This window comes from Homalodisca vitripennis, chromosome 4, assembly GCF_021130785.1.
Source record: "Homalodisca vitripennis isolate AUS2020 chromosome 4, UT_GWSS_2.1, whole genome shotgun sequence".
Lineage (NCBI taxonomy): Eukaryota > Metazoa > Arthropoda > Insecta > Hemiptera > Cicadellidae > Homalodisca > Homalodisca vitripennis.
In genome coordinates, this window is record NC_060210.1 from 74,257,501 (window position 1) to 74,282,500 (window position 25,000).

At 33.0% G+C, this 25,000-nt stretch overlaps 1 protein-coding gene and 1 pseudogene across 1 annotated transcript; both read right to left on the reverse strand.

The window, feature by feature from the left end:
* LOC124361062 overlaps positions 1 to 25,000 on the reverse strand; it is a 33,149-nt pseudogene that overhangs the window by 5,490 nt on the left and 2,659 nt on the right.
* LOC124359539 lies at positions 5,720 to 6,443 on the reverse strand. Its single transcript, XM_046812353.1, has one exon. It carries the CDS (start codon positions 6,436 to 6,438, stop codon positions 5,827 to 5,829), a length of 612 nt encoding a protein of 203 aa, XP_046668309.1. The 5' UTR covers positions 6,439 to 6,443; the 3' UTR covers positions 5,720 to 5,826.

The window sequence follows — 25,000 nt, forward strand, 5'->3', positions numbered from 1 at the left end:
TGATGTATAAGCCCTCAATAATGATATGGCTGTCAAGAGAGAGGAAGTTATTGGTAAAAACTGAATTTACTACGTTGTATTTTACCAAAACCATTCTAATAATGTCTTTGTTCAATTCATAATGAATACGAGTCATATTATATATCAGTATTATAAAGGCATTTGTTTAAATTGTGTAATCTCTTTAAATAATAAGGCCACGAACGCCTAGAAAATAAATGGTCTGGGACTAAAGAGGCCATAAACAAAACCTAGTTGAGCCGGCAGTTTGTCTTTCTCAACCGCTAATTCTCATCCGATGGAGATATCAGAAGAAGGACGCGGCAGTTTGGCACTGGGCCCAGGCCAGTGTTGCCACTACTACGATCATCTTCTTACACCACATTTAACGGCATGAGAGGCACATTTTTGTTGGCACTACTTTACAACAATCAAAATGACAAATAGTTTCTCGCGAAGATGTTTTAGTGCTGTACTAACGATAATTGCAGTATTGTTGGCAATATTGTTATTTTGATATATTTATTTATAATGAAACTAATAATGCCAATGAAAGGTGTTATGTTTAGTTATTTTACAGTTAAGATGCAGATCAGATAGAAGCCATCTACTGACGCAACGCGACGAGATGTGACTGGAGACTTTTCTCTGCTTACAAAGGAAAGTTTCGAGATAAAACGCTTAAACTTTCGCATAATATTACCACGTCACAAGAAGTAGCGGCTTTGTTGAGAAGATTACGCAGTTTTAGTCTTTTTCATCACACGATCTTTTTAGATATGCCTTTTTTAATATTAAAATTCACGTATCGTACACGTTTGATCACAGATGTACTTAAACAGGTTGAGCAATTTTTGCAGATGTTTGCCCCACATTGAGGACAGACACTAAAATTTGCGTAAGCAGTGTCTTACAAAGGTTATCACGTTATAGAAGCTTTCATAATTGAATATACGTTTTGGGGTAATGGATATTTGTGTAATTAAAAATTATAATTAATAAAAATTCAATTTTATAGAATTTGTTTAATAATATTCATAATTATATATATATATATATATATATATATATATATATATATATATATTGTATAATAGTCATGTTCTAGTACTTCATACTTCTTCAACACAGAGGTTTTTTTTTATAGTTTCCATATTGCTATAGAAACCTATACGAGATTATCTAGATATAGTTATTGCTAGAAAGAGTAATAACCTTATCCTTTAAAAGACGATGGTAAGGAAACAAAGGTAAATAATCGCCCAAGCCATTGAAGTATTTCTCAGCATCTTAATACTACCGGCTAATTAATCTTGGATGATTACACTCGTCCAATCCTATACGTTTTCCAATCCAGTCATGTTCTAACTGATCACTTTGCCGGACTACTACACAGCCGATCTAGCTACCGCGATGAAATCTTATCGTCCTAAATCCCTCAGGTAGTTATTGGCAGGTCTTAATTAGGTCCTGTGTTATATGTATTTAATCCATTATCTTTTGCAAAAGTCAATAACTAATTTCGACATTTTTGTTGAATATGTTTGAAAATATCACTCGAAACTTGAGTATTTCTCGTATAATTACACTCGGGAATAAACCATTTACAAAACAAAAATTGCAGTTGTTAGTATTCAGATAACACGAACAAACTTGTACTAAAATAAAAGTTAAAACAAACTAAACCACTTTTACATTAATTTTATCTCAATCAAATATAAAAAATACAATGATCTAAAACCAAAATGTTACATAGCCTTTATTTATAGGTACATTTTGTACATCACAGTTACTTTTTTATATTAGCTAAAGCAGATCTGTTTATTGAAGTAATTGAAGTAATAAATTGTATTTATTTTCTTGTTATTTTATGAATTTAATAACACTAAAAATACCATGTATAATAGCTTACTTAAACTCTGAAAAAGCAAAGAAAGGTAGTTAATCAATACTTGTATTTCTACGTAAAAAATTGATTTCCTGCCAAAGCAACAATCTGGCACGATTTTGGTGACTCAGAGAGAGAGAGAGATCAAAATCTTAAGAAAATCTATAAGCAACATAACATAGAAATGAAGATAGATATATCAAATTAATGTTCAATGAACTGTAGAAACTTTATTTATCGATTGAAAGATCACTGATAGGAAATGTTCAACTCGGTGAAATACTAGCTTATATAGTTAGGGAATGTAAGCTATATTTTTAACACTTAAAAATGTCATTAAATATTTTAATAAGCAACAAAAACTCTTTTTAGAAGCTTTTTTGTAGAATTTCAATCTATTTTTAACTCAAAGTCATTTGTATTTCTTGTTATATTTTATGTAACTATCTTACACAAACATGCTGATGTGCAATGTCAGAATGGTTGCTTCTTCGCCACATAACGCTTTCTTTTCTTAGAGTAAATTACATTTGTCTCTAGTATTTATACTGTTAAATTTCATAAATACCGTCAATGTATGTCTGACAACGTTTAGTAGTTTTTCACATTTTCAAATTGAAATTAGGTACCGAATATTGAGTTCTTTCTCGTATTTATTTATATAATCCAATGTTACGAATAGCAATAAAGTTTGTTATAGTAGTACAGGTATATTGCTTGGTGTTGGTTATTCATACTGATCTATAGTGTTTTCTTACATGATGCAAATTATAAATGTAGAACAATAATCGTTTGATATGGAGTAAACAACAAATTTTCAATTTGCACGCAAGTTCAAAGTAAACACTTACGAGAAACATGAACACTTTAAAGGAGCATCAAAGATTGAATACTTTTTGAGAGAGACTCTACACTCTATCAGTACCTCTACATTTTAAAAATGTAGAACATTCTCTCCCTGAGGGATATACCAAGCTCCCAACCGTTCTTTGTCGAGACCCCTCAATCCACCTCTCCACTGCTTAAAAATATACCTGGATAAGAGCCTAATAAAATCACTCTTTCCCCTCTTCCCTCACCTTCTCTGAAACAACACACACATTCAAGTATGTTATAATATGAACTCGATATTGCTTTAAAATTGTAACAATATTCAAATTCAGTTTGTTACTTATGGAAAATAGACTATAGTTAATTAGAAATCAAATAAAAGTTTAAAAAAAAAATTTACTATTTACAATTTTAACAATTTTCTTAAATATTTTCTTTCTGCAACATTATTGAATGTCTAGAATATTCACTTTGTTTTTCTAGATAGGAAGGGTAATATTTTTCCTCTTGTGTCATTAAAATTATAATGTAATTATAAGATGTAACACTAGATAACAAGTATGTATTATTGGAAATACAATGTACCTTACGTTCGTTCAAAAAACTCTTTCACGGTGTAACTTTTAATTACTGAGATTAATGTTGGTCAGGTCTATAACCGGGTTTTTCTTCTAAAAACTTAATATTATTCTCCTTACACAATTTTATAATATTTACAGTCCAAACATATTGTTTTTATTAACGTTTAGTAATATTTAGTCCAAACATAGTTTGTTTATATAATTTACAAGGGTTCCATTATAAAACTAAGTTGAATGTAAAAAATGGTATATGCACAAATTTAAGGACTTTTAATATATATATATATATATATATATATATATAACTTAGTTTTAAGGTAATACATAATTCGTCACTTTGAAGTTATACCAGCTAACATTATAATGATAATAATACGCAGTTGAAAAATCATTTACTGTCTAAACAGATGATTTTTAATTTAGCAAAACAGGGAACTCTAAATTATAGTTTTTTTTCTGTGATAATATAAACTTTATTATTGGCTGGTAAAACATACTTCGGATATCTTTTGACAATCATTTGCGTTTAGGTTGATTATGTATACAGAAGCGGCCCATTACAATTGTCCTCTTGGTAGTACTCATAGAAAATGTCTATATCAATGAAACAACTGTCTGCCTATACGAGTTCGTCATTTAAAAAATTATATTTACAAAAAATAAGTAACCAATCGTAACTAATCTTAAACATTTACTTTCATATGATCCATAAATATAAGCTTTTAGTCACATTTTAAAATAAAACTTCAGAATCTTTGATATTTTAAATGTCTAAGAAATATAAGTTCTGCAAAAGTTACATAAATTTTGTATCTTGTATGTTCAGTCTCAAGTTTCTTCACAGTGAGATACCATCTCAACAATGAAACAAATAACAAGTTATTTGAAAATGTTTAATATATAAATATATATAGTATAATTATATAATTATAAAGCTACTAGCTGTTTCCCGCGGCTTCGCACGCTTTTCGTAAGTTTTGCCCGCGTATGAGCATTTCTGGTTGAAGTAAATTATATTTCCAACCCCGATGTAGATTTTACCTTGATGTCACGATCAAGAAAATATGTCAAAAATGTATTGTAGATGCATAATGTATTTTATTACAAAGTGGTCTACCACTCAACCTTTAAGTTCAACCAAAAATTTAGTTTAGACAATTATACATCATAACTTAGCGCCTTCAAATAGTGTTTCACTGTTTAATATACGTATCTATCTCGTAATTGCAGGTTATAATGTGCAGGCGCTTTGAAAACTTTTCTTCATTTTATTCGTTTATATTCACGACATAAGCGAATAATTCAGATAATAACTATCCTATCTTCTAAGTTAGACTAAATTACGGATACATGTGAAATTTGATTGAAATTGGTTCAGTCGTTTTGGAGTTTATTGGCAACATACATCGTGACTCAAGATTTTTATATATATAAGATATAACGCGGAACATATAACTGCCCAAAAAGCTCAAACAAATTGAAACTTTTTAAAAATTGTACTAAAGTTGATCTTAATATCTTTGCTAGGTTCGTTGGCCAGCTTCGTATGTCATTTCATTCCTATCTGACGGCTCGGCCGTTCAATACCATCGTTATTTACATACGTAGAGGAAAATTATTTTTTTATATTTAAATGGTAATCTGTTCTAAAACAAACTGTAGCCTGCTCTATGACTCAATCGGGAAAATCATTTCCATTTTAGTACAATAATCTATTTATATAAATATTATTACTATGTAATGATATTTTTAAAATAATACTATGTATTATTATTATTATTATTTTGTAATAAGATTATAAACAAGAGCTTTGTGAAAGAAAAACTTTATTTTATTTGAGATAGTACTAATTTTAATTAAATATACAAATTAAAATACTAATCTTGTTAGTTATTTATTTGTTTGTCATAAGAGTACGCAAAAGACAAACAAGCAGCAACTTCAAAAAACATATATTTAGATTTAGATAGCTCAAGCAATAGCTATTGTAAACTATTATAGTACTAAACCGCTACAACATAAGTGTGTCGATTTCATAGCATTTAAATTAATAAACCATATTTTTTTAGGAGAGGCGGATCTCCTTTTAAACCTTATTCTGTACGTCCTCATGGGCCACTGCCCTGTGCGAGGATCTTATCAAACAGAATAAGGGGGAGAGTCGATATACAGTACGAGGTTGATTGTACTGATAAAAAGTGCAACGGTCACAGACAGGATTTGAACCTGCGCTATCTCTAACCAAGACCCAAAGTCCAACGACTTAGACCGCTCGGCCATCGGCACCCCCATGGCCGTTCACATTAATGTGAACGTGTCTTACTATTAATTATATTACACCTGTACACATAAGTAGCTACAATGAATGATCCGTACGAAAATATAGTATGGAATATCTTTCAAAATGATTCCAAAAAAATACTTTTTCCGTTATGAAAATATTTAATTATTTCGCTTAAAAATACACAATTTTTATAATTTAATAAATTAGGCTCATCAGAGATGAATACCTGGGGTGGGGTAGTGTCAGTGGGGAGGAGGGTGGCCTCGGGCCCCCAACATGATAGGAATTGAAGGACAATTTGTCACTTTGGTCTTGAGGTTGTTACACTCGGCACTGCTGGACCACTCGGCACTCGGACAGTTGACAAACACTTCTCTTGACAGGCACTTAACAAAGTCCTCGGCACCGCTTTGGCACTGGCCGGTCTGGTCTTCCTGACGAGAGCCGAAACACTTGTCGACCCCAGCGGCCACCACAGACGCCAAGTCCTTGTTGTCAGGAGTGAAAGCCTTCTTGACGGCGTCCTTGTCAAGTTTATTATCTCCTGTGAGAAGTTTGCTCTCCAAGAAGACACACTCGATCATGCAGGAGAACGCTTTCCTCATCTCTGGATCTGGAGGTGGCGGAGGTGACGATCCATCTGGAGGAGGTCCGGGTGATTGAGGGCGAGGGAGTTTATCAATGCATTTACGGAAACTATTCTTTACAACTTCTGGGATGAAGTCATCGACTTTGCAACACTCACTGGGGTGCACGAATTTTTCTCCAGGTTTTGGCGGCACACACTCATCTTCCCCTGTCACTACTCCTGACACCACCAGCACTGTGAGAACGAGTAGGTTAGTCCACTCCATGTCGCACTATGTCGATTCTGTATAATAAGCTCGGTTTTTATGTCATCTGTTCAAGGCTGTTACGCCGGATGTGTGGTGCTGCAGGAAACGATGATTATATCACTAATTTCGAGTTTTCACAATTCGTGACAGTGACGAGTAAATCATAGGCTTTGTGACCTCACAGTCAGTTCTCGGTAGAGTTGTTAAATTAATCTAATAGAACTTTCCTTTATTTTGTTATAACAACAATTTCAATCGTTGTTACAGATATGAACTGCAACATTTGATATTTCACTAGAGATCATGAATAAGTTAACCTAAATAGGTTTATTTTGGTAAAATAATGTTAAACGTTATTTGGGATGATCAAATTTCCCTAAACATCTTATTAACAAGCCACTCCTTTGAGATGTAAACCCTCTGTTACATTACGTGCAGTTATCATACAAAAACTAACCTAACAAAAACTAACCAGTGTTATTGCAATAGCATTGAAAAAGCTATTGATATCACTGATTCCTATGCATTTTTTTAGTGGGGGTGTCAATTTTTCTGAGATTAAAATCCCTTTCTTTATTATGGTCATTTGTTTCAGATCTTTCGATAGATTTAATCATGTTCATAAATGTACAAACGACATAAGGTATTCACGTTAATTTTTCATTAAAATGGAAGGTTTTATTAATCTGTGCATTAGTATAATGATCTGAAGCATAACGATTCATGAAAATATTTTGCTCTAAATATTTTCAAATATATTTTTAAATCCTTAATCTACAATGACTTTACCCTTACACGTTAGATTTTATAAAGAATTATTTAAATAGTCTACCGCTACTACATTTCTATTTAGAATGTTATGCTAAGCTATCCCAAGAGCCTTATCACATTAAAATGCTTTGCTTTGTCAAGGAGATCATTAAAATGAGATCATTCAATTTAAATCCAACTTCCAATTTGGTTTTAAACGTACCCAACTTAAATGATAGCACCAAACTGGTCACTTGCCTCCTCGCAACTCCTGCAGTTCTGTCGGCAATCTTGTACTTAATACTACAGTAAATATGCTTCCTCCGCTCCTCAGAATCCAAGGAATATCCAAGTATCCAAGATATCCAACTCGTTTTACCAAGGCTTGTACACGCTAGGTTGACTATATTCCACGGCAAGCGATATTGCACGTCAAAATACAATGTCATTAGCCTCCAGAGGTAGCCGTCTTAAGAAACCAATTACTATCAAACAGGAGGTATTATTTTAAACATGCGTCCTTGAAAGTAATATAACATTTATTCTGGATTTTTGAAAATCGTTACACCATGGACGAAACTAATTGCGAATTCTGGCACGAGCCGAAGGGATGATGAAAATAACTAAATTTTGATAATATTACACGGTTGTTTTCAATTATATACAGCATATTTTACTACACAACCACCTTTCTCTCTGATGAATTGGTCGAGATAAAGCATGCTTGACTTTCTATTAGTGTATGTAAATAAACCGGCCTGGCCAGTTATTGGATTTTCTTCCTATAAAGTTCATATATACTTTTGTTCCTATCGTGGAAGATCATGTGGACTACTATGAGTCGACCCTACTGTAACGAAGGCATATAATACAAAGTAGTTCTCATCAATGATTCTACAGCTCTAATTTACATTTTGAAATATATCTTAAAGTAAGAGAGTTGTGGAGGTTTTGCTGATCTTTCACGTAATTGATGCAGGTTATGTTCACCGAAGGGAACCTGATAAAACTCGTAGACTCTTATGGAAAATTCAGGCATTTAAGGAAGAAATGAAAACTCTGTCTGTTATGCCTAATGTATGTTGGTATATTCCTCAATTTCCTGGCTGCTTTTCAGATTTGAATTTACTATTATAGCTCATAGGTTCGTACCTTCAACGGAAGAGTATATTTAACAGGAGCGTACTTTTGATTTTTTTATGGGTAGTTATGATTGCTTCTACTATTTACTTCTATCAGCTTTCCGATTTAAATCTAACAGAGTTCGATAAATTAGTGAATGAGTTAACAGATTTTATCATGAAATCTGTCATTAAGTTCTTACTGTAAACAATATGAAAGTTACAGGTTATTTGAAAATTCATTTTCATTGTTCATTTCAAACTTTCATAAAGGCCAAATGGATTTATACAGGGTGTCCAGCAACCATTCGAACAAACTTTGCCACATTGTTCAGCAGGCCAAACTAACAAATAATGCAATATAACAGGTGCCCTATTTCACTTCGTTTAGCGTCTGTCTGTCTGTATGTGTTTTTTGGGAAAAAAATTACTACTCAAAAACCACTTAAGATACAGAATTCAAATTTAACAGTTATGTTAACCTAGTGTTGGTCCTTTTCAGTGAAAAAAATAGAACAAATATCTCATTGCATTTCAAAATGGCGGCCGTTCAAAATTTTCAAATTGTATTAGCTTTGAAACGGCTACTTTGACAACAAATTCACCAGGATAACTTTCTTTAGCATATTTTATTACCAATTCAACAGTTTTTGTTTCAAAAAGATTGAATAACAAATAACTGAGTTACAGCACCAAACGTAAAAACAGGTAAATCCATGCATTGCAAGTACCTACAACAATGTAGTGGATTTTTACGAATAAACTTTTTAAGGTTCTTTATTAAAATAGTGAACAATATTATAACCTGAAATTTAATATTTATTTTTTAAATTTGTTTTAAGGTAAATTAAAAAAAAGTTCTTAACCAATTGTGAATCCTGGTTTTTAAATCTTTAAAAAAATGTTAATAGGGCTACGTTATGGTTGGGTATAGGGTTTTCTTACATGGCAATTATGTGAAACAGCGTAATTAATTCAATGTGTTTGAAAAATTTTATTGAACATGATATTTTTTATTAAGAAATCAATGATTACATTACTGTAAAACTTTCATAATCGTTGCTTTCAAAGTGGCGTCCTTGTAACTCGTTGCAGATTCTGAAGCGTCGTAAGCACGATTCTCTCACCCCTTCAAAAGGATTACTGTCTTGAATAACTGCATCAGCCTCAACAACTCTAGCTACTAGATCCATTTCATTCTGTATGGGAGTGATATACACTAATTGCTTCATGTGTCCCCACAAGTAAAAATCAATGGGTGTGAGGTCAGGTGACCGAGGAGGCCAAGGGACGGGACCTCCACGTCCAATCCAACGATCTCCATACACTTCATTCAAATGTTGTCTAGCAATCAGGGAAAAGTGGGCCGGTGCTCCATCGTGTTGGAACCACATTCTTTGTCTAGTTTCAATAGGAACATGTTCCAACAGCTCAGGTAAGATTTCCCTCAAAAAAACTTCATAAGTAGGTCCGTTCAGTCTGTTTGGTATAATGTGTGGCCCAATCAAATATCCGTCTACTATTCCAGCCCAGATATTGACAGAAAATTTGTGCTGAAACTTACGTTGCACAATTTCATGAGGGTTCTCTTCAGCCCATAAATGGCTGTTTCGGCTATTAAATATGCCATCTCGCGTAAATGACGCTTCGTCAGTAAAGAAAACATACCTTAAAAAATCGGGTTCATCAACTAATTTGTGAAGGAACCAACGAGAGCAGTCTACCCTGAGAGGAAAATCTGCAGGTTCTAAGGCTTGTACTTTCTAATGTCTGTAAGGGCACAAACGTTCTTCATTTAACACTTTCCACACAGAACTTTTGCATACATCCAAATTATGAGCAATAGCGCGAACGCTGGTGGAGGGGTTTTTTCCCAAAAAACACATACAGACAGACAGACACTAAACGAAGTGAAATAGAGCACCTGTTATATTGCATTATTTGTTAGTTTTGGCCTGCTGAACAATGTAGCAAAGTTTGTTCGAATGGTTGCTGGACACCCTGTATAAATCCATTTGGCCTTTATGAAAGTTTGAAATGAACAATGAAAATGAATTTTCAAATAACCTGTAACTTTCATATTGTTTACAGTAAGAACTTAATGACAGATTTCATGATAAAATCTGTTAACTCATTCACTAATTTATCGAACTCTGTTAGATTTAAATCGGAAATCTAATGGTTGCTAGACACCCTGTACAACAAATATGTCCTAGAGTAGGGATAGAGTGGATAAAAATAGTATATAGATGGTGACGCGTTCTTCAGTATGTAACTTCCTTCAGAAATTCTTCTAATTAAATTTCAGTCCTGTCTTTTTTAATTATTGATAATTTCTTTTATATAAGTGCAATGGTTGGGTTTAACAGTGTTTAATGCCATATAGTACTCATCAGTAGTAAAAATCAAAGCTAATAAAAAAGTTGTGCTTTTTAAATGTTGAGAAATATCTTAAGTATTCCTATATTGACACGTTAAAAGGAAAACTCTTTGTCAAAGGATGTGACAGAAGAACAACGGAGTTTCAAAAGCTATTGTCGATTTTATGAGAACTGTGTTTCAGCATATATTGTCTTTTGTCGACTGCTCTCAGTGTGTAGCTTTTTAATAATAGCACTGCTATTCAGGCCCTTTATTGTCGGGTAACTACGCGGAACCTCGCCTACTCCTTCTGGCTCACAATTCTATAGCAATAGAAATCCTTTTCATTTCTTTTAGGAAAGAAAGCAATATATCAGTTATTAGTTTATTCAATTCAAATCTTTCACTCTTTTTGTAAACCCTTAGTCATAAAACATTAATCCAAAGTACTTTAACTTTGCGAAAGGCTTTTATGATTACACATTAAAAGTTATATTATACAGAGCGTCCACGAACTCTCTATCAACCTTTTCAGGTATTATTCATAAACCTAAGATAAACAAAAATATCATACTAAATCATTTTTTTCTTCTGTTTAAAAATCCAAATTAAAAAAATTCCTCGATACTTGCAAAACGATTTTTATGCGGAATAACCGAAATTATTTAGTAAATAATGAGCCTGGAACTTTTCAAACTTCACCGTTGCTGCCTTCGATCTAATTAAATATTAAATTTTAAGTAGACATTCTTCCTGGGTTTTAAAATTTTAGCTCTTTTTAGTTTTAATGACATGTGTTTTTATTTCAGTCTAAATTGTGTGTATTATTACCTTAACCACTTTTATTTCAGTTATGTGGGTCTTATTATGTGTTCCTTGAACACGAAAGGCCTCACAAAAATAAAAATGTAATATTTATTGGAGTGATTGTATATAAATTAAGTATTATATTCCAATGAAGCTGGCAGAATTTAATAATGGCTTACTCAAATTTTCAGAAACCGATAATTACCCAATCAGCCAACATTATGTTTGATCGCCTAACGATTTTTAATTTGAGAATGTCTTGTAATAAGGGAAAATGTTGTACAGGGTTCGGCAAAAAAACCTCCCCGGTTTGAGCAAGTCACTGCATGAGTTGTAGTGGGGGTAGAGATGTGGAGGGGGTATTGTTCCGTAGCGGCGTACGTGCCATTTTCAGTGTTCGCCATGGCTTCGCTATATAGGTGAGCATCGGGCGTTTGTTGTGGAGGAGTTTATTAAAAATTGCGGTTCTGTGATTTCTACTCAACGAGCGTTTCAGATTCGACTCGAACTTGGCCGACGTGATAGTGTTCCTGATGCGAAAACGATTAGACTGTGGGTGTCAAACTTTAGACAAACAGGGTCAGCACTAAAAAGAAAACCAACTGGCCGACCTCGTACTGCAATAACACCAGAGAATGTGGCGCGAGTGAGAACATCCATCCAACAATCTCCAAAGCGTTCAGCGGTTAAACATGCAGCTGCCCTGGGATTGTCAGAAAGGAGTGTAAGGAGAATTCTCCATAAGGAACTTCATCTGCATCCCTACATAATAATGGTTGCCCAAAAGTTGTCTGAAGAAGATTATGAAACTCGCAGGGCTGCATGTGATGACATTTTTCAAAACATTCCCCCAGATGCTGTCTTCATTTCTTCTGACGAAGCCCACTTCCACTTGTGTGGAACTGTTAACAAACAGAATTTCCGCTACTGGGCTGCTGAAAATCCTAAGGAACTCCACCAACAACCACTACACAGCCCAAAAGTCACAGTTTGGTGAGCCGTTGTGAAATTTGGTCTGTGGGGACAGTACTTTTTTGAAGAAGATGGACAAACAGTAACGGTCAATGCCAATCGCTATTGTCACATGATAGCGACATTTTCCGACCTAAGACCAACCAGTTTGTTTTAGACCATGAGGAAGAAGAAGTTTGGTTCCAACAGGACGGAGCCACAGCTCACACTGCTCGGCGGTCCATGGAAATGTTAAGAGAGTTGTTCCCTGGACGTCTTGTTTCTTTAAGAGGAGACATTTCCTGGCCCCCAAAGTCACCTGACTTATCACCTTGTGATTTCTTTCTGTGGGGCTACCTAAAGGCTGAAGTGTACAAACATCGTCCCAGAACTCTGCAAGAACTAAAAGATGCCATTAGGTAGGAATTGGCAGCCATTCCAAGGGAAGTTACACGAAGAACTATAGAAAACTTCAGGGAAAGACTTCGTGAATGTCTTAACAATGGGGGACATCATTTATCAGACATAATTTTCAAAACCAAGTAAAGTGTACTAAGTGATGTAAAATGGCATCATATAGGCTATTCACAAATATAAGTAATTGTTCTGTATGTTTCTTATTCTTTTTGCAAATGCCTATTGAAATCAGGGAGGTTTTTTTGCCGGACCCTGTAGATTAGCTTTATGACCCAAGTACAGAAGACCTAATTACAGAATAAATACATTTTATATAAGCTTTATTTTCAAGATGGCGACTTCTTTGAAACTGTAAACGTAAATATCTTTAAAACAACATATTAAGTTTATTATGAACAGTCATTACGTTTTATATTGAAAATTTGATTACAAATCCAACAATTTCTATTTTTTTAATTTATTAATAAATAATTAGAAAAGTAATTCTTTTGTCAGTGCATTCTTTGCAATGCATTCTGGACAAACATCAGTCCGCATCGTCTTTAGGTGCTTTATAGTATTTTGGTTTCAAAGTATCGACCGTGTACATACTAATCTAAGTAATTATTACAAACATAATATGTACACGTTAATCTTTGGTGTTTAGATTGGACCCAACTGGACCACTTGGGGCTTAACTGCCATCGATCTACAGGTACATTATGGGCGGTGTATGTTTCAATCACATTTGACACGCGTTCACTACAGTCAACAAATCCAATTACAAAAATATGTACTATTACCATATGTGAGAATGCAATGTCGATTTACGTATCTTATGCAAAGTATTTTCTTATACTTTTCAAACATAAGTCTAATAATCATAATGACTTATTTCTATATTTTATACAAATGTATGAAAAAAATGCTTTTCCACTGACGCAAAAATGATTCTAATTTTTTTTTAACTGAAATTTAGTTGGCTAAATAAATCTAGAACTCAAATTATAGTATTATTTATATGAAATATATGACTATGTCCATGGAAATATCCAAGTACCCTAATGTGAATCACCACTAACCCCGAACCAACCAGTTTACAATGCGGTTCGTTTGTTTCAGTCTACGATTTATCTGGAATTATGTAATGGCATTTCTACAAACGATTATTTGCAACTTATACATTTTTCCACCAATAATAGCTTTATTCCACAACGTATTAATCCACAAGCTTTGTCTATATAATGAAAATGAAGCTTGATCGATTTTGAGAACGGATGAATCAATTTGGATAATTTTTTAAACATATATTAGCTGGAGACGAAAAATATTTCTAAAAAGATAAAAATTGGAAAAACTCCTGGAAAATTTTTGGAAAATAATAATAGTATTCATGAAATATAATCAAGTTGTAGCCTACTGGCATTAAATTGCTGTTGATACTTTCAGTTTAAGTTCACAAAAATGTTAAGCATACAGCACTAAACAGTAACGAAGATATCAAAGACAAAGTACTACCTAACTATGATTACAGATTGCCCCAGTGACGAAATTAAACCAATAAACCATTGTATAATTATATAAAACCCATCTTAATGAACAAAGCAGTGAATGTTTGCACTGGAAGTACCTACTCAACACTTGCAACTTTCTGGACATTGTGATAACACATTTCTACAGTGGCTTAGGGAATACGCAGGGAAGAACACAAATAAAATTAGAATCTGCTATAACAGTATTTTAATAAAATATAAAGCCATGTTCAGTAACCATAACAATTTAACGATAAATTTAAAGCAGTATAGTATAGTTTAATATAGAAGTTCCCTTAGAAGAGTAAATACATGTTAAAACAAAGGTATTTCATATTAACTGTTTTAATGTCCCTTTCCTCACCACTCAGCAGGATTTAAGTAACAGGATTCTATGAACATATTCTATTTTCCACAGAAGTATTTAAAAAAGGTTCCCGAAGTAAAGTTATATTTCATATGTTTTCAAATATTAGGATACTTTACTTGTATTGAACACAACTACCATGCAAATCAACTCGGTAGAACTTCAGAAAACTAATATATGCACTGATTCATATTCATATCTGACAGGGTCATACGAATTTATAATCTGTTCTCCTTTAAAAACAACATATTTTCCAGTAAACATTTTCTTACATGTGATAAAATAACTTTTCACCTCTATAAAAGTCTTATTGTACCGATAAACGTAATTATTATGTTTATTCTTATAAAATTATTATCATTTTATGTATGCAATAAGGTAGCGAGATATGTCTATTCTTTGTAAGACAGACAAGACTGTGTCTGTAAATGAAAATGTGCATATTTGGTTTACTCTAGTAAAAAACACGATATGTACATGTTACAATATTAATAAAACGAGAGAACAAGAATGTTTATGAGATAGAAATACGCTTCTAAATGTCAGTTTACCGGTCCCTTTCATCTGCGACAACTTGTAACAAAACGCCACCGTCTAAATTGCTCTTGAGATGTTGATATTTTGGTGCAGTTGACAGAATAAAACATTGACAGCACAGCTCTACTATAAAAATTAGAAAGTTTTCTGCCATCAACTCTTAATATTCTCTCATTCTGATAGTCAGATCTGCAAAGACCGAATCCATCCATTCCTCCTCTCATTCTTTTGGTATATTCTGCAATTGGTTTAAGACAGTTAATTTACTAGATGATTTATTCTATTACCAGTCTTTTGAGTCCTCTTAGCTTTCAAAATATCGTTTGCCATTACATCAGCTGTAGGGGTTTCATCGTAATACTTGATCAAGATAAAAATACTAATTCAGAGCGGCTCAGAAGAAGCATCTCTACACACCAGATGTTCGATGAACGTTAACCAAAACGAGTGATATTCATAGTACGAGTAAATTCAAAGAGACCGATGAATACAGTTTTTGACTCAGTACCCATTTTAATTCTACGGCATCCTACACTGAGGAGAGGCGGATGGAGTAACAGCCCATGGAGATCTGGAGGTCTTCTTAATTCATCTACTGAAATTCATTTGGGTGCCTCAGAGAATACCCCGTGGTTATTCCTCTACGCGGCGCGGCGGACATGTTTGGCCCAACTCATAAGTATTTCGTGCATAGACGATCCATGTTCAGACGTCTCAGTGATGTTAGTGCCTAAACAATGTAATAGATTCGGCCATTGTTTCGCTAGATCCACTCAAAGGCAGTACTACACCTAGCCGTCGTATCGTGCTGTAAACGTACTTGTTCCAGTGACACTTATGTGCCTTCTATTTTATTTGATTCCATACTTCGATAGAATTATTACACCTGATTACATGTAACAAGAAGATGATTCTAGTCTCATCTATGGTGTAATAAAACATCTCATCACTATACTGTATCCACAGAAACCGTTACAATTTCAGCTTTTTCTATATCTAGCTACTAGTCAAACTACTTGACTCAGGAACTTCTTTGCCACCTGAATAAACTAGACACAAATCGACGCTCTGGGCATTTCTTTACCACCTGAGTGAACACCGATCACCGCTCTGATAGAGACCATGTTTGTATGAAATCCTCTATGCGCTCTTTATCAGTGTGGAACAGTAGCTCTCGTTACAATGTTTAGTTGTATCGGATACAGCCGCAGCAGCCGCCGTGTCATTTCATCGACAGCTATGAGTTCTGTGGCAACTTTGAACAATATGAGTGGTACTCTTTTATATTTTATTCTTTGTTTATTTCACAGATATCAATCACACCGGCTCTGAACGCCGATTTACGTGGTCGAGAATGCTAGTGTTCTATTTCCACTCTTAAAAAGTATATTATTTATATTTTCTATCAACTACACAATGTGTTGAAAAACTAAAAATGATTGAAAACCTCCAGATGCCTTTTTCCATTATGGTGATTTGATTTCATTTATAAATTTATTACTTTTATATTACAAAACAGTGTATTTATAACAGTTTTATTTTATTGTCATTTTTTCACCAAATTTTGAATGCTTTAAAATTTTAATTTATTAGTTCGTTAAACCACTTCCACACACTAACTACGTTACACATTATTTGGTTCTAACTTAGTGCAAAATTTGTTTAAATTCTTCCTTAAAATGGTATAAATTGAAACCAAACGAATTAATTATCTCGTACTTTAGTATATAGTTATTAAAAAGTGTACGTTGGTACTAAAAAACCACTAAGGTAAGATTTACATTTTTATACGATTATTTTATAAGGTCCTAGCAAATAATTAGTTTAATTTTAAGATATTGAGTTATGGTGTTTTTGTTATTGATCTAAAGGAGATCCATAAATCAGACACACCGAAACGGACATTCCTTGTCACCACGAGAAGTGTAAGTGTGTCTTGTATGAAAAACAAATACGTTTAGGTCATCGTAAAAAGAACATTATTTTGTTTTTATTGGTCTGTGTAATGTAATTATAATTTTTTTCTTGTTGCTCTGAATTTTTTTAGTAAGCCCTCCCAAGCATATCATCTTTGTAACTAGTATAATCTAAGATACTATTGCAAACGCGAATATATCAAACGAAACGAAAAAAAATATTTGTATCATGAAAATAGCTTTGAAAAATCAAATCTACTTATATACTGCTTAGATTAACATTTAACAACACATTTTTTCTCAGACTTAAAAACACAAGTGTTTGTAAGCCTTCAGGGTCGAATGCAAATAGAGAAATTTTAAAGGCCTACTTAAAAAATACAGGAGTCAAAATTCAGGAGTACGCCTGACACTGTGGCGTAACAGGCTTCGCTGAAGATGCATGCAAAATTTCAAATCTGTAACTCATTTCATATTACAGATTTTCTAGGGACAAACAGACAATCAATCAGACAGAAAAATATTTTAACAGTCCCCATCAAACACCACGTTTCCCGTGTATAAATGAAGTTTTATCGGGAATTTTTAGTCCATAGATTGGTTTGTTCTGGAGATTTCGAGAGGTATACAGACAGATGACGAATTTTGTCAGAACCTTAGTGATGGTTAGGTTACATATACTAATTTTTATAGCTGAATTCATGAATGAACGCAAATATAGTTTTAGGCTCTTCCAATACTCCCACAAATTCCATGCAGAGACATGCACCATCATCGTATTCAATCTTATCTACAAACAAATAGTCCGATATAGTGGGATATCTAACGACTCGGCAGAATGTCATGAAACTCTTACCAACCAGCCCACCAAAGTAAGCACATTAAATGGCAAATAAATTACCTTACTCATTTTGTTACACATTTTGTATTCTAAGAGTTCGTTGCCAGCATGGTTACCCTAAATACCAATGTAAATTTTATCGCCAAAGGCGCAACATATTATGGAATGTATGCACCATCATCGAATTCAATTAGAAATTAAGCTTGGTGCAAAATGAAAGCTATATATATCAATTTGATCTCAAGATATTGTAAAATACACAAACGGAAACGAAATTTTCCTAGCTACTTGAGTGATTAGCTAGCTGATGCGCAGCCAATAATGTTAATCAGTTGTTCTTCATCAAAATAATGTAACTCCGCTTATAGATTCGACAAATTAGATAAACATTAGAAAGTTTAATACATTAAGTTTAAGTAGTACCAAAAACACAACAAAGATATATATATATTTGTTTGTGTTTATAAATAAAGGATTTATACAAGACCTAATTTGAACGCCAAGAAAACTGCTTTAAGATGATTTGAAGGCTCTAACTGGTATATAAAGTAGTAACATTTATTACTACAATTCTCTTATATCCATACAGAGTATTTAATAATAAATTTGAACAAATACATTATATACTCGTGTACATAATTAAAACCATCTCGATATTTTCTACGAAAATAATTCTAATAATCCAAATAACTCTTTTCCACGGAAAGCCATAACGTAATGCACATTCTGAGTTAATAAAACTCACAAGAAAGAAGACCTCTGTTCAACGGAGCAATCTATCTCACTCCTAATTCACATCCAATGGAGATTATCAGAAAAGAACAGTGCAGTTTGGCAGGCGGCCTGGTTCAGTGTTGCCACCATGATCAGTTTCTTACACCACATTTAATAGCATTAAGAACACATTTGTGCTGGCACAATCTTCCTACTGCTGTTAATCAGTATGCTAAAATACTTTTTAGACTGTTGGTGGCACTGGCACACAACTAAGAGTTCAACAACAATACCTATATCTTCTTTTAATGTCAAGAAATAAATTCTTTATTTAGTATTTTTAATCTAATTTATTTAAATTAATTATTACATAATAATGTTTTGTGAAAATAAACAATGTAGTGCGTATTTCAGAAATATGCAACATTTTAGTTTTCAATTCAACTATCGGATTAATAATATACATTCCAAATGTTTGCATACTAAAGGGATTTTGGAGACTATCAAAGAAGCAGCAAAGATTAAATGGACAAAGCTATGCTTAATAACAAAACGAACAAATTAATGTGGATAAGTTAATTATAGTTCGCGGCGTTCATTCGCTGCACTCAAAAATCTGTTTTTGGTCCAAATTTTCAAACTGTCACAACTCTCTTATTGATATCTTTCTTAAAGCATGTCTTGTATGAATAACAACAAACAACTTAATAATATACAAATATACAATACTCAGTAGTATTAATAATTTTTATTGTTTTATTTTACATACTGATTACAGTATGTATTTGCATATACGGTTATATTTGCATACTATTCAATACTATCTCTTATCTATGTGCATATAGAAAAGATTTGATTCGGGGGAAACTATTCGCATTCGATTTAGTAAACATTTGGGGGCCACCTAAGTCCAAAAGTTTTTAATGAAAAGTAATGAATATTAATATCTTGACAAACGAGGATCTCTAGTCTTAGCAGCTATTGTTTCGCTCAAGGAGTCGTGTATTAGTTTGTTGATGAGTTAAAAATCCCATAAAACGTTTTAAAGAGACAGACAGAATGAAGGACCTTCCCAGAACGTGAAGACCGAAGTCAGACACTAGGGATAAAATGTCAATGGATGGTTTGCAATGTGTGGTAAAGAATCCCAATGTTTCAATTCATTCTGTTCCAAAAACTTTAAACATTTTCCAAATGTTAGTATGTAACACTTTGTGCAATAATAAATCTGTCTTGTAAAACCCACTTAATCCACTTTCTGAGGACGACTTCAATCGGCGAGTTCGACTTTGAGAGATGATGAGGAATGTTATGATAATAATACAGTAGCATTATGTAACATTGTTTTACAAAGTTCCATCTATGCTAAACCGTAATTTAAGCTGACACGACTATTGTTCTGATGACAATCCTCACTTGATGAAAGAACAACATACGCAGTATTCAGAAGAATTATGCATTTCACTAGGTATTTTAGGAGGTTAATTTGTTGGACACTTTTTATTAAATGAAACCTTACTTCCACAGTGTATTTGTAAATGTTAGAACGGAAATTTTATTGCTGTTTGGTTAACAATAAATTACTTTGATGTAGTCTGGTTCCAGCAATATAGAGCATCTCCGCATTACGGTTGGGATGGCAGCACGTGTTTAGAGAACTTTCTCAACCGCTGGATAGACAGAAGAGGGGCTATCATGGGGACTGCAAGGTCACCTGATCTATTACCATTAGAATACTATGTGTAGAGCCAAATTAAAGATAATGAGTATAAATCAAAAGTACAGTGTATAAAAGATTTGAGAGTGCGAATTGTATAAAAATCCAAAGGGTTCCGTAGAAATGCATCATTCATTCAACGTATTTCAGGATTTTACAACAAGTCAACGGGGATCAACATTTTGTGGACATATAAGATTTTGTGGAACATCTGTTATGAAAACATTGAGGTTAGTTACCTCCATGAACTTTACTTTTACAAACATTTTCATTTGTAAAACCTATTTGTAAACTCTCATTTTTGACGTGACAACGTCTTAAATTAGGTTGCGGCTCGGAGTCACTCATGAAAAAGTGTAACGCCCGGTAACGTTACGATGCCCGTCCAGTGCGTCCGCCGCCGCCGCACGGGATAAAGCAGATAACTGTGGGTCCGCCGCACGGGATAAAGCAGATAACTATGTTTATTCGTGAAAATGTGGAGTGCTTAGATTCGTCATTTACAACAACTACAACAATAAAGGTAAATAATTGTACACTGATATTTCATTATCGTAAACTATGATTGATTGATTAATTGTTAGATTGACACAAAAGTTGAGAAACTGAGTTTATAGGTTATGTCATACTATTGACAAATGTTGATAGTGTTAAGTAAATTATTAGTTTAAATCACTCTGCAATCAATCGTAATTCAGTCGATTGAGAAGAAACAGCGCGTATTGCTAGTCAAACATTTAAAATAACAAATTATAACCTCTAACCTGTCATAACAGTGCGACCAAACAAACGAACTAAAACCGACCAATCACCACGCGCGGAGTTAGAATTTAACTGTGTTTAGCAAGAATTTCAAATTCCAATTTTAGTAAATGTTTTATTCAACTTTACCATTTACAATAACAAATTTTAATTAATTTCAAATTATGTACAATGTTTTAGTAAACAAAATATATTTCTATAGTTAAAATTTGTGCAATTCTTATTTTCATTCAATTCCTTGTTCCTATTGTGCAATTTAATAATATTCATATCAATAAATATTCTACCGAGAAAAAGACGTTGTCACGTAAAATCTTCGCCCGTAAAACCGACTTTACAGGCAACCATAATTTTTTAATTCCTATTATTAATACGCATTCAAACGCTTTTTAGTTTTCTCGATATTTTCATTGCATATTCCGAAAAAGTCTCAAAATTTCTGAACTTATTGTTTAAATACTTAAAAGTGTACACTTAAAAAATCTCCTCTGGATGCATTTAAGGAGATCTTAAAAATGAGACATTTCCTATGACGCTACTAACGATTAAACATAAAGGCGTGAAAGATTTTGAGGTTTAACATTGTACTTATGAGGACTCAAGGACGTTTCACTAAAGATGGCTCTTAACTTCGTCCACCAGCAAATCGTGAGATTGTGTAGGTGTAGAAGGGGCACCACTCCTCCACCCCTCCACAACACAATTTCCATGCTACACGGACTCGGCTCTTATGTAGTCTTTCGTTACAAAAGAACACGGTCATCATGCTGTACGTTTGCTACGCTGATCTTTTAAGTCGGGTAGCTATGCTACCTATTCTATTGCTCTAAGTAAATTACGTCATAACGTATTTATAATAAATAGAAATCACAGGTGCCGTTTAATTTTAATTTTAGTTTTAGTTTGGTGTTAAGGAAAAGTAGCTAGAAAATACTGTACTGGTATTTTTAATAAAAGGGATTCCTTTCCTTTAACGAGAAAGGGGAGCAAAGCTGTTCCGTGAAGCGGTGATCGAGACAACAACCAAGTCACTGTCCATGTTCATTGACCATTTCCATCTATCTTCACCACTGTCTGCAAGATCCGAGCAAAATGTCATTAGACCACTCCTACATTATCCGATGTTCCCAGAAGTTTTCGATGGACTTCTGCATCTGAAGCTGAACTTACTCTAATTACTTGATATATAAACTCGTAGAACTTTATGATGAAATCAAAAAGGATATTAAAGTTAATAACAAAAATTATATGAAGTTTATTTTTAATATATTGCGATGGTAAGGTGATATGAAAGGAATGTAACTTTTAATAACTTTGTATCCTGTAATACAATTTTTAATTTATATAATATAAAACATCTAATCCTTATTGTTGTCCTTCTGAATTTAATATGAAATTTTTCATTCGCAGTGAAAGGAAACGTTCAAATTTAGAACGTTACATCACAGTAATTGATATATTCGACACTGCATCTGTCGTTGTGTTCACTGAATGCACAATACATATTATACTATGTGTTCATCTATATATGAGGTTATTCCCTCAATGGAAATATGAATCATTCATAAAACCATGTTCTAAGAAAACTATACGGTATTCTTTTAAACTTGTTTTACATAACCGCGATATAACTCAAACTGCAACCTTTAGTCAAAGCCACTTTCAAAATATTTGTGATATTGACTTTGAGTATCTTTTATTTTCTCTAATTAACATTTTTACTTTTTAATTCCTTGATTTTGTTACAGGTTTTTGAAGTCAGTTAATTGTATTTTTATAATACTGTTATTTTTTTATTTTTAGTGGTTAGTGAAGTTTACCATCTGATATAATTAGAAGTACAGATTTTATGTTCAGAGACTACAAAATAACATTTTTTGACACTATTTATTATATATTTCTTTTAAAGGAGAACGTGTATATTTTATTTTATTTAATGGTCAAGCCCCACAGATACTTTAGCCTAGTAGGAGACCTCAATGTAAATATTTTGGAGTTACATAAGACCAATGTAAACCACTTTTTAAATGTACTTAGATCTGTAAACTTGTATTGCACTAATGAAAAACCAACTAGGGGTATGGCTTGCCTGGACAACATTTATTGTGATCTTGATAAAACGTCTTTTAGCAGTACATTGTTAGAACAAAATATAATTTTCTGATCATGCTGGTGTGTGGGTTAGTTTTTTAGTCTCAAAAAAAGATACCAGTAAGTTTAATGTTGTAGGCCTACATGAAGTACGTCAGTAGCGAAATCTTAATCAAAGTAACCTTAGGGAACTAAAAACTCTCCTTAGTAATGTTGACTGGTTTAATTTAGGTCTATGTAATAATATAGGTATTGATGTTATGTTTTCATTGTTTGTTGTGTATTAAGTTATTATTTTAATATTTGTTGTCCTTTTATCACTGTACCTGCAAAACCTAAATGTAAACTTAAAACCTGGTATACTCCTCAACTTAAGGATATGAGAGCTTATCTTTTAGTATTATATGACAGATGGAAACTAAGCTTAGATACTAGAAACAAGATTATTTTTAATAACTTCAAAAAAACATTACAATCTAGAAATTAATAAGGCGAAAAAGATTGCTAATGACAATATTGTAATTATTATTACAAATGCAAAAAATAAATGTAAAACAGCATGGAGATTTGTAAAAAATGAATCTGGTAATCTGAATGGGCCTAGTAATAATATTGTTCCTGTAACACCTGATGTCTTCAATAAGTTTTTTGTCAACCCTAGTTGTAATAGTGTAAATACATTGTTAATGACGATGCCAGCAACATATCATATTTTGATCTCTTAGAGAACTATCCTCGCCCTGTTAATGTCATTGAACATGATTTCAAATGGAATATAATTGACTGTGATACTGTTATTTATGTTGTTTCCAAAATGAGCTGTTCACGTAGTCAAGACTTATATGGAATGTCCAACTTTGTTTTAAAAAAATATTATAGATGTAATAATTGTACCTCTTACTTACATAATTAATTGTATGTTAGTTGAGGGTTAGTTTCCTAGCTGTTTAAAATTTTCTAAGGTTACCCCTATATTTAAGAAAGGAGACAAGAATTTACCAGAGAACTACCGTCCTATTACAATAGTCCCGATAATTAGTAAAATAATAGAATCCTGTTTAATAAGGCAACTTTTTCAGTATTTTACATCAAACAATTTGATCTATCCTTATCAATTTGGCTTTAGACCAAATCACTCCACTGTAATGGGTGTTGAAACAATTATTGAGGTTATATTGAATTGTTTTGAAAATAAACTGGTGGCTGGAACTACACTGATCGATTTGAGCAAGGCTTTTGACACTGTTAATCACTCTATTTTATGTAAAAAACTTGAATTTTATGGAATAAGGAATTTGGAATTACAATTAATTGAAAGTTATCTAAAAGACAGAGAACAAAAGGTTTATGTTAATAACCGTTCCTCAGAATTCTTAAGTGTAGTTTCAGGGGTACCGCAAGGCTCTGTTTTGGGAACCTTTTTATTTTTAGTATTTATTAATGATTTTAGTATGAATGTACCATGTTTTTCAATGTTATATGCAGATGATACAACCTTGTTATGTTATAATACCGATCTTATTAATGTTAAAACCCAGCTTACAGATTCTCTAGAACAAGCCAAAATCTGGTTCTCTGAAAATAACCTAATGATTAATGAAACTAAGACTGAACATATACTATTCTCACTAAAACATAAAACAGACATTTTGTATGATCCTTATTTTTATCCTGTCAAGCTGTTGGGTATTTATCTTGACACTAAACTGAGCTGCGA

Bases quoted from the DNA above. Each gene is read 5' to 3' on its own strand.
- LOC124359539 (XM_046812353.1), bottom strand. From the start codon at position 6,438: ATGGAGTGGACTAACCTACTCGTTCTCACAGTGCTGGTGGTGTCAGGA.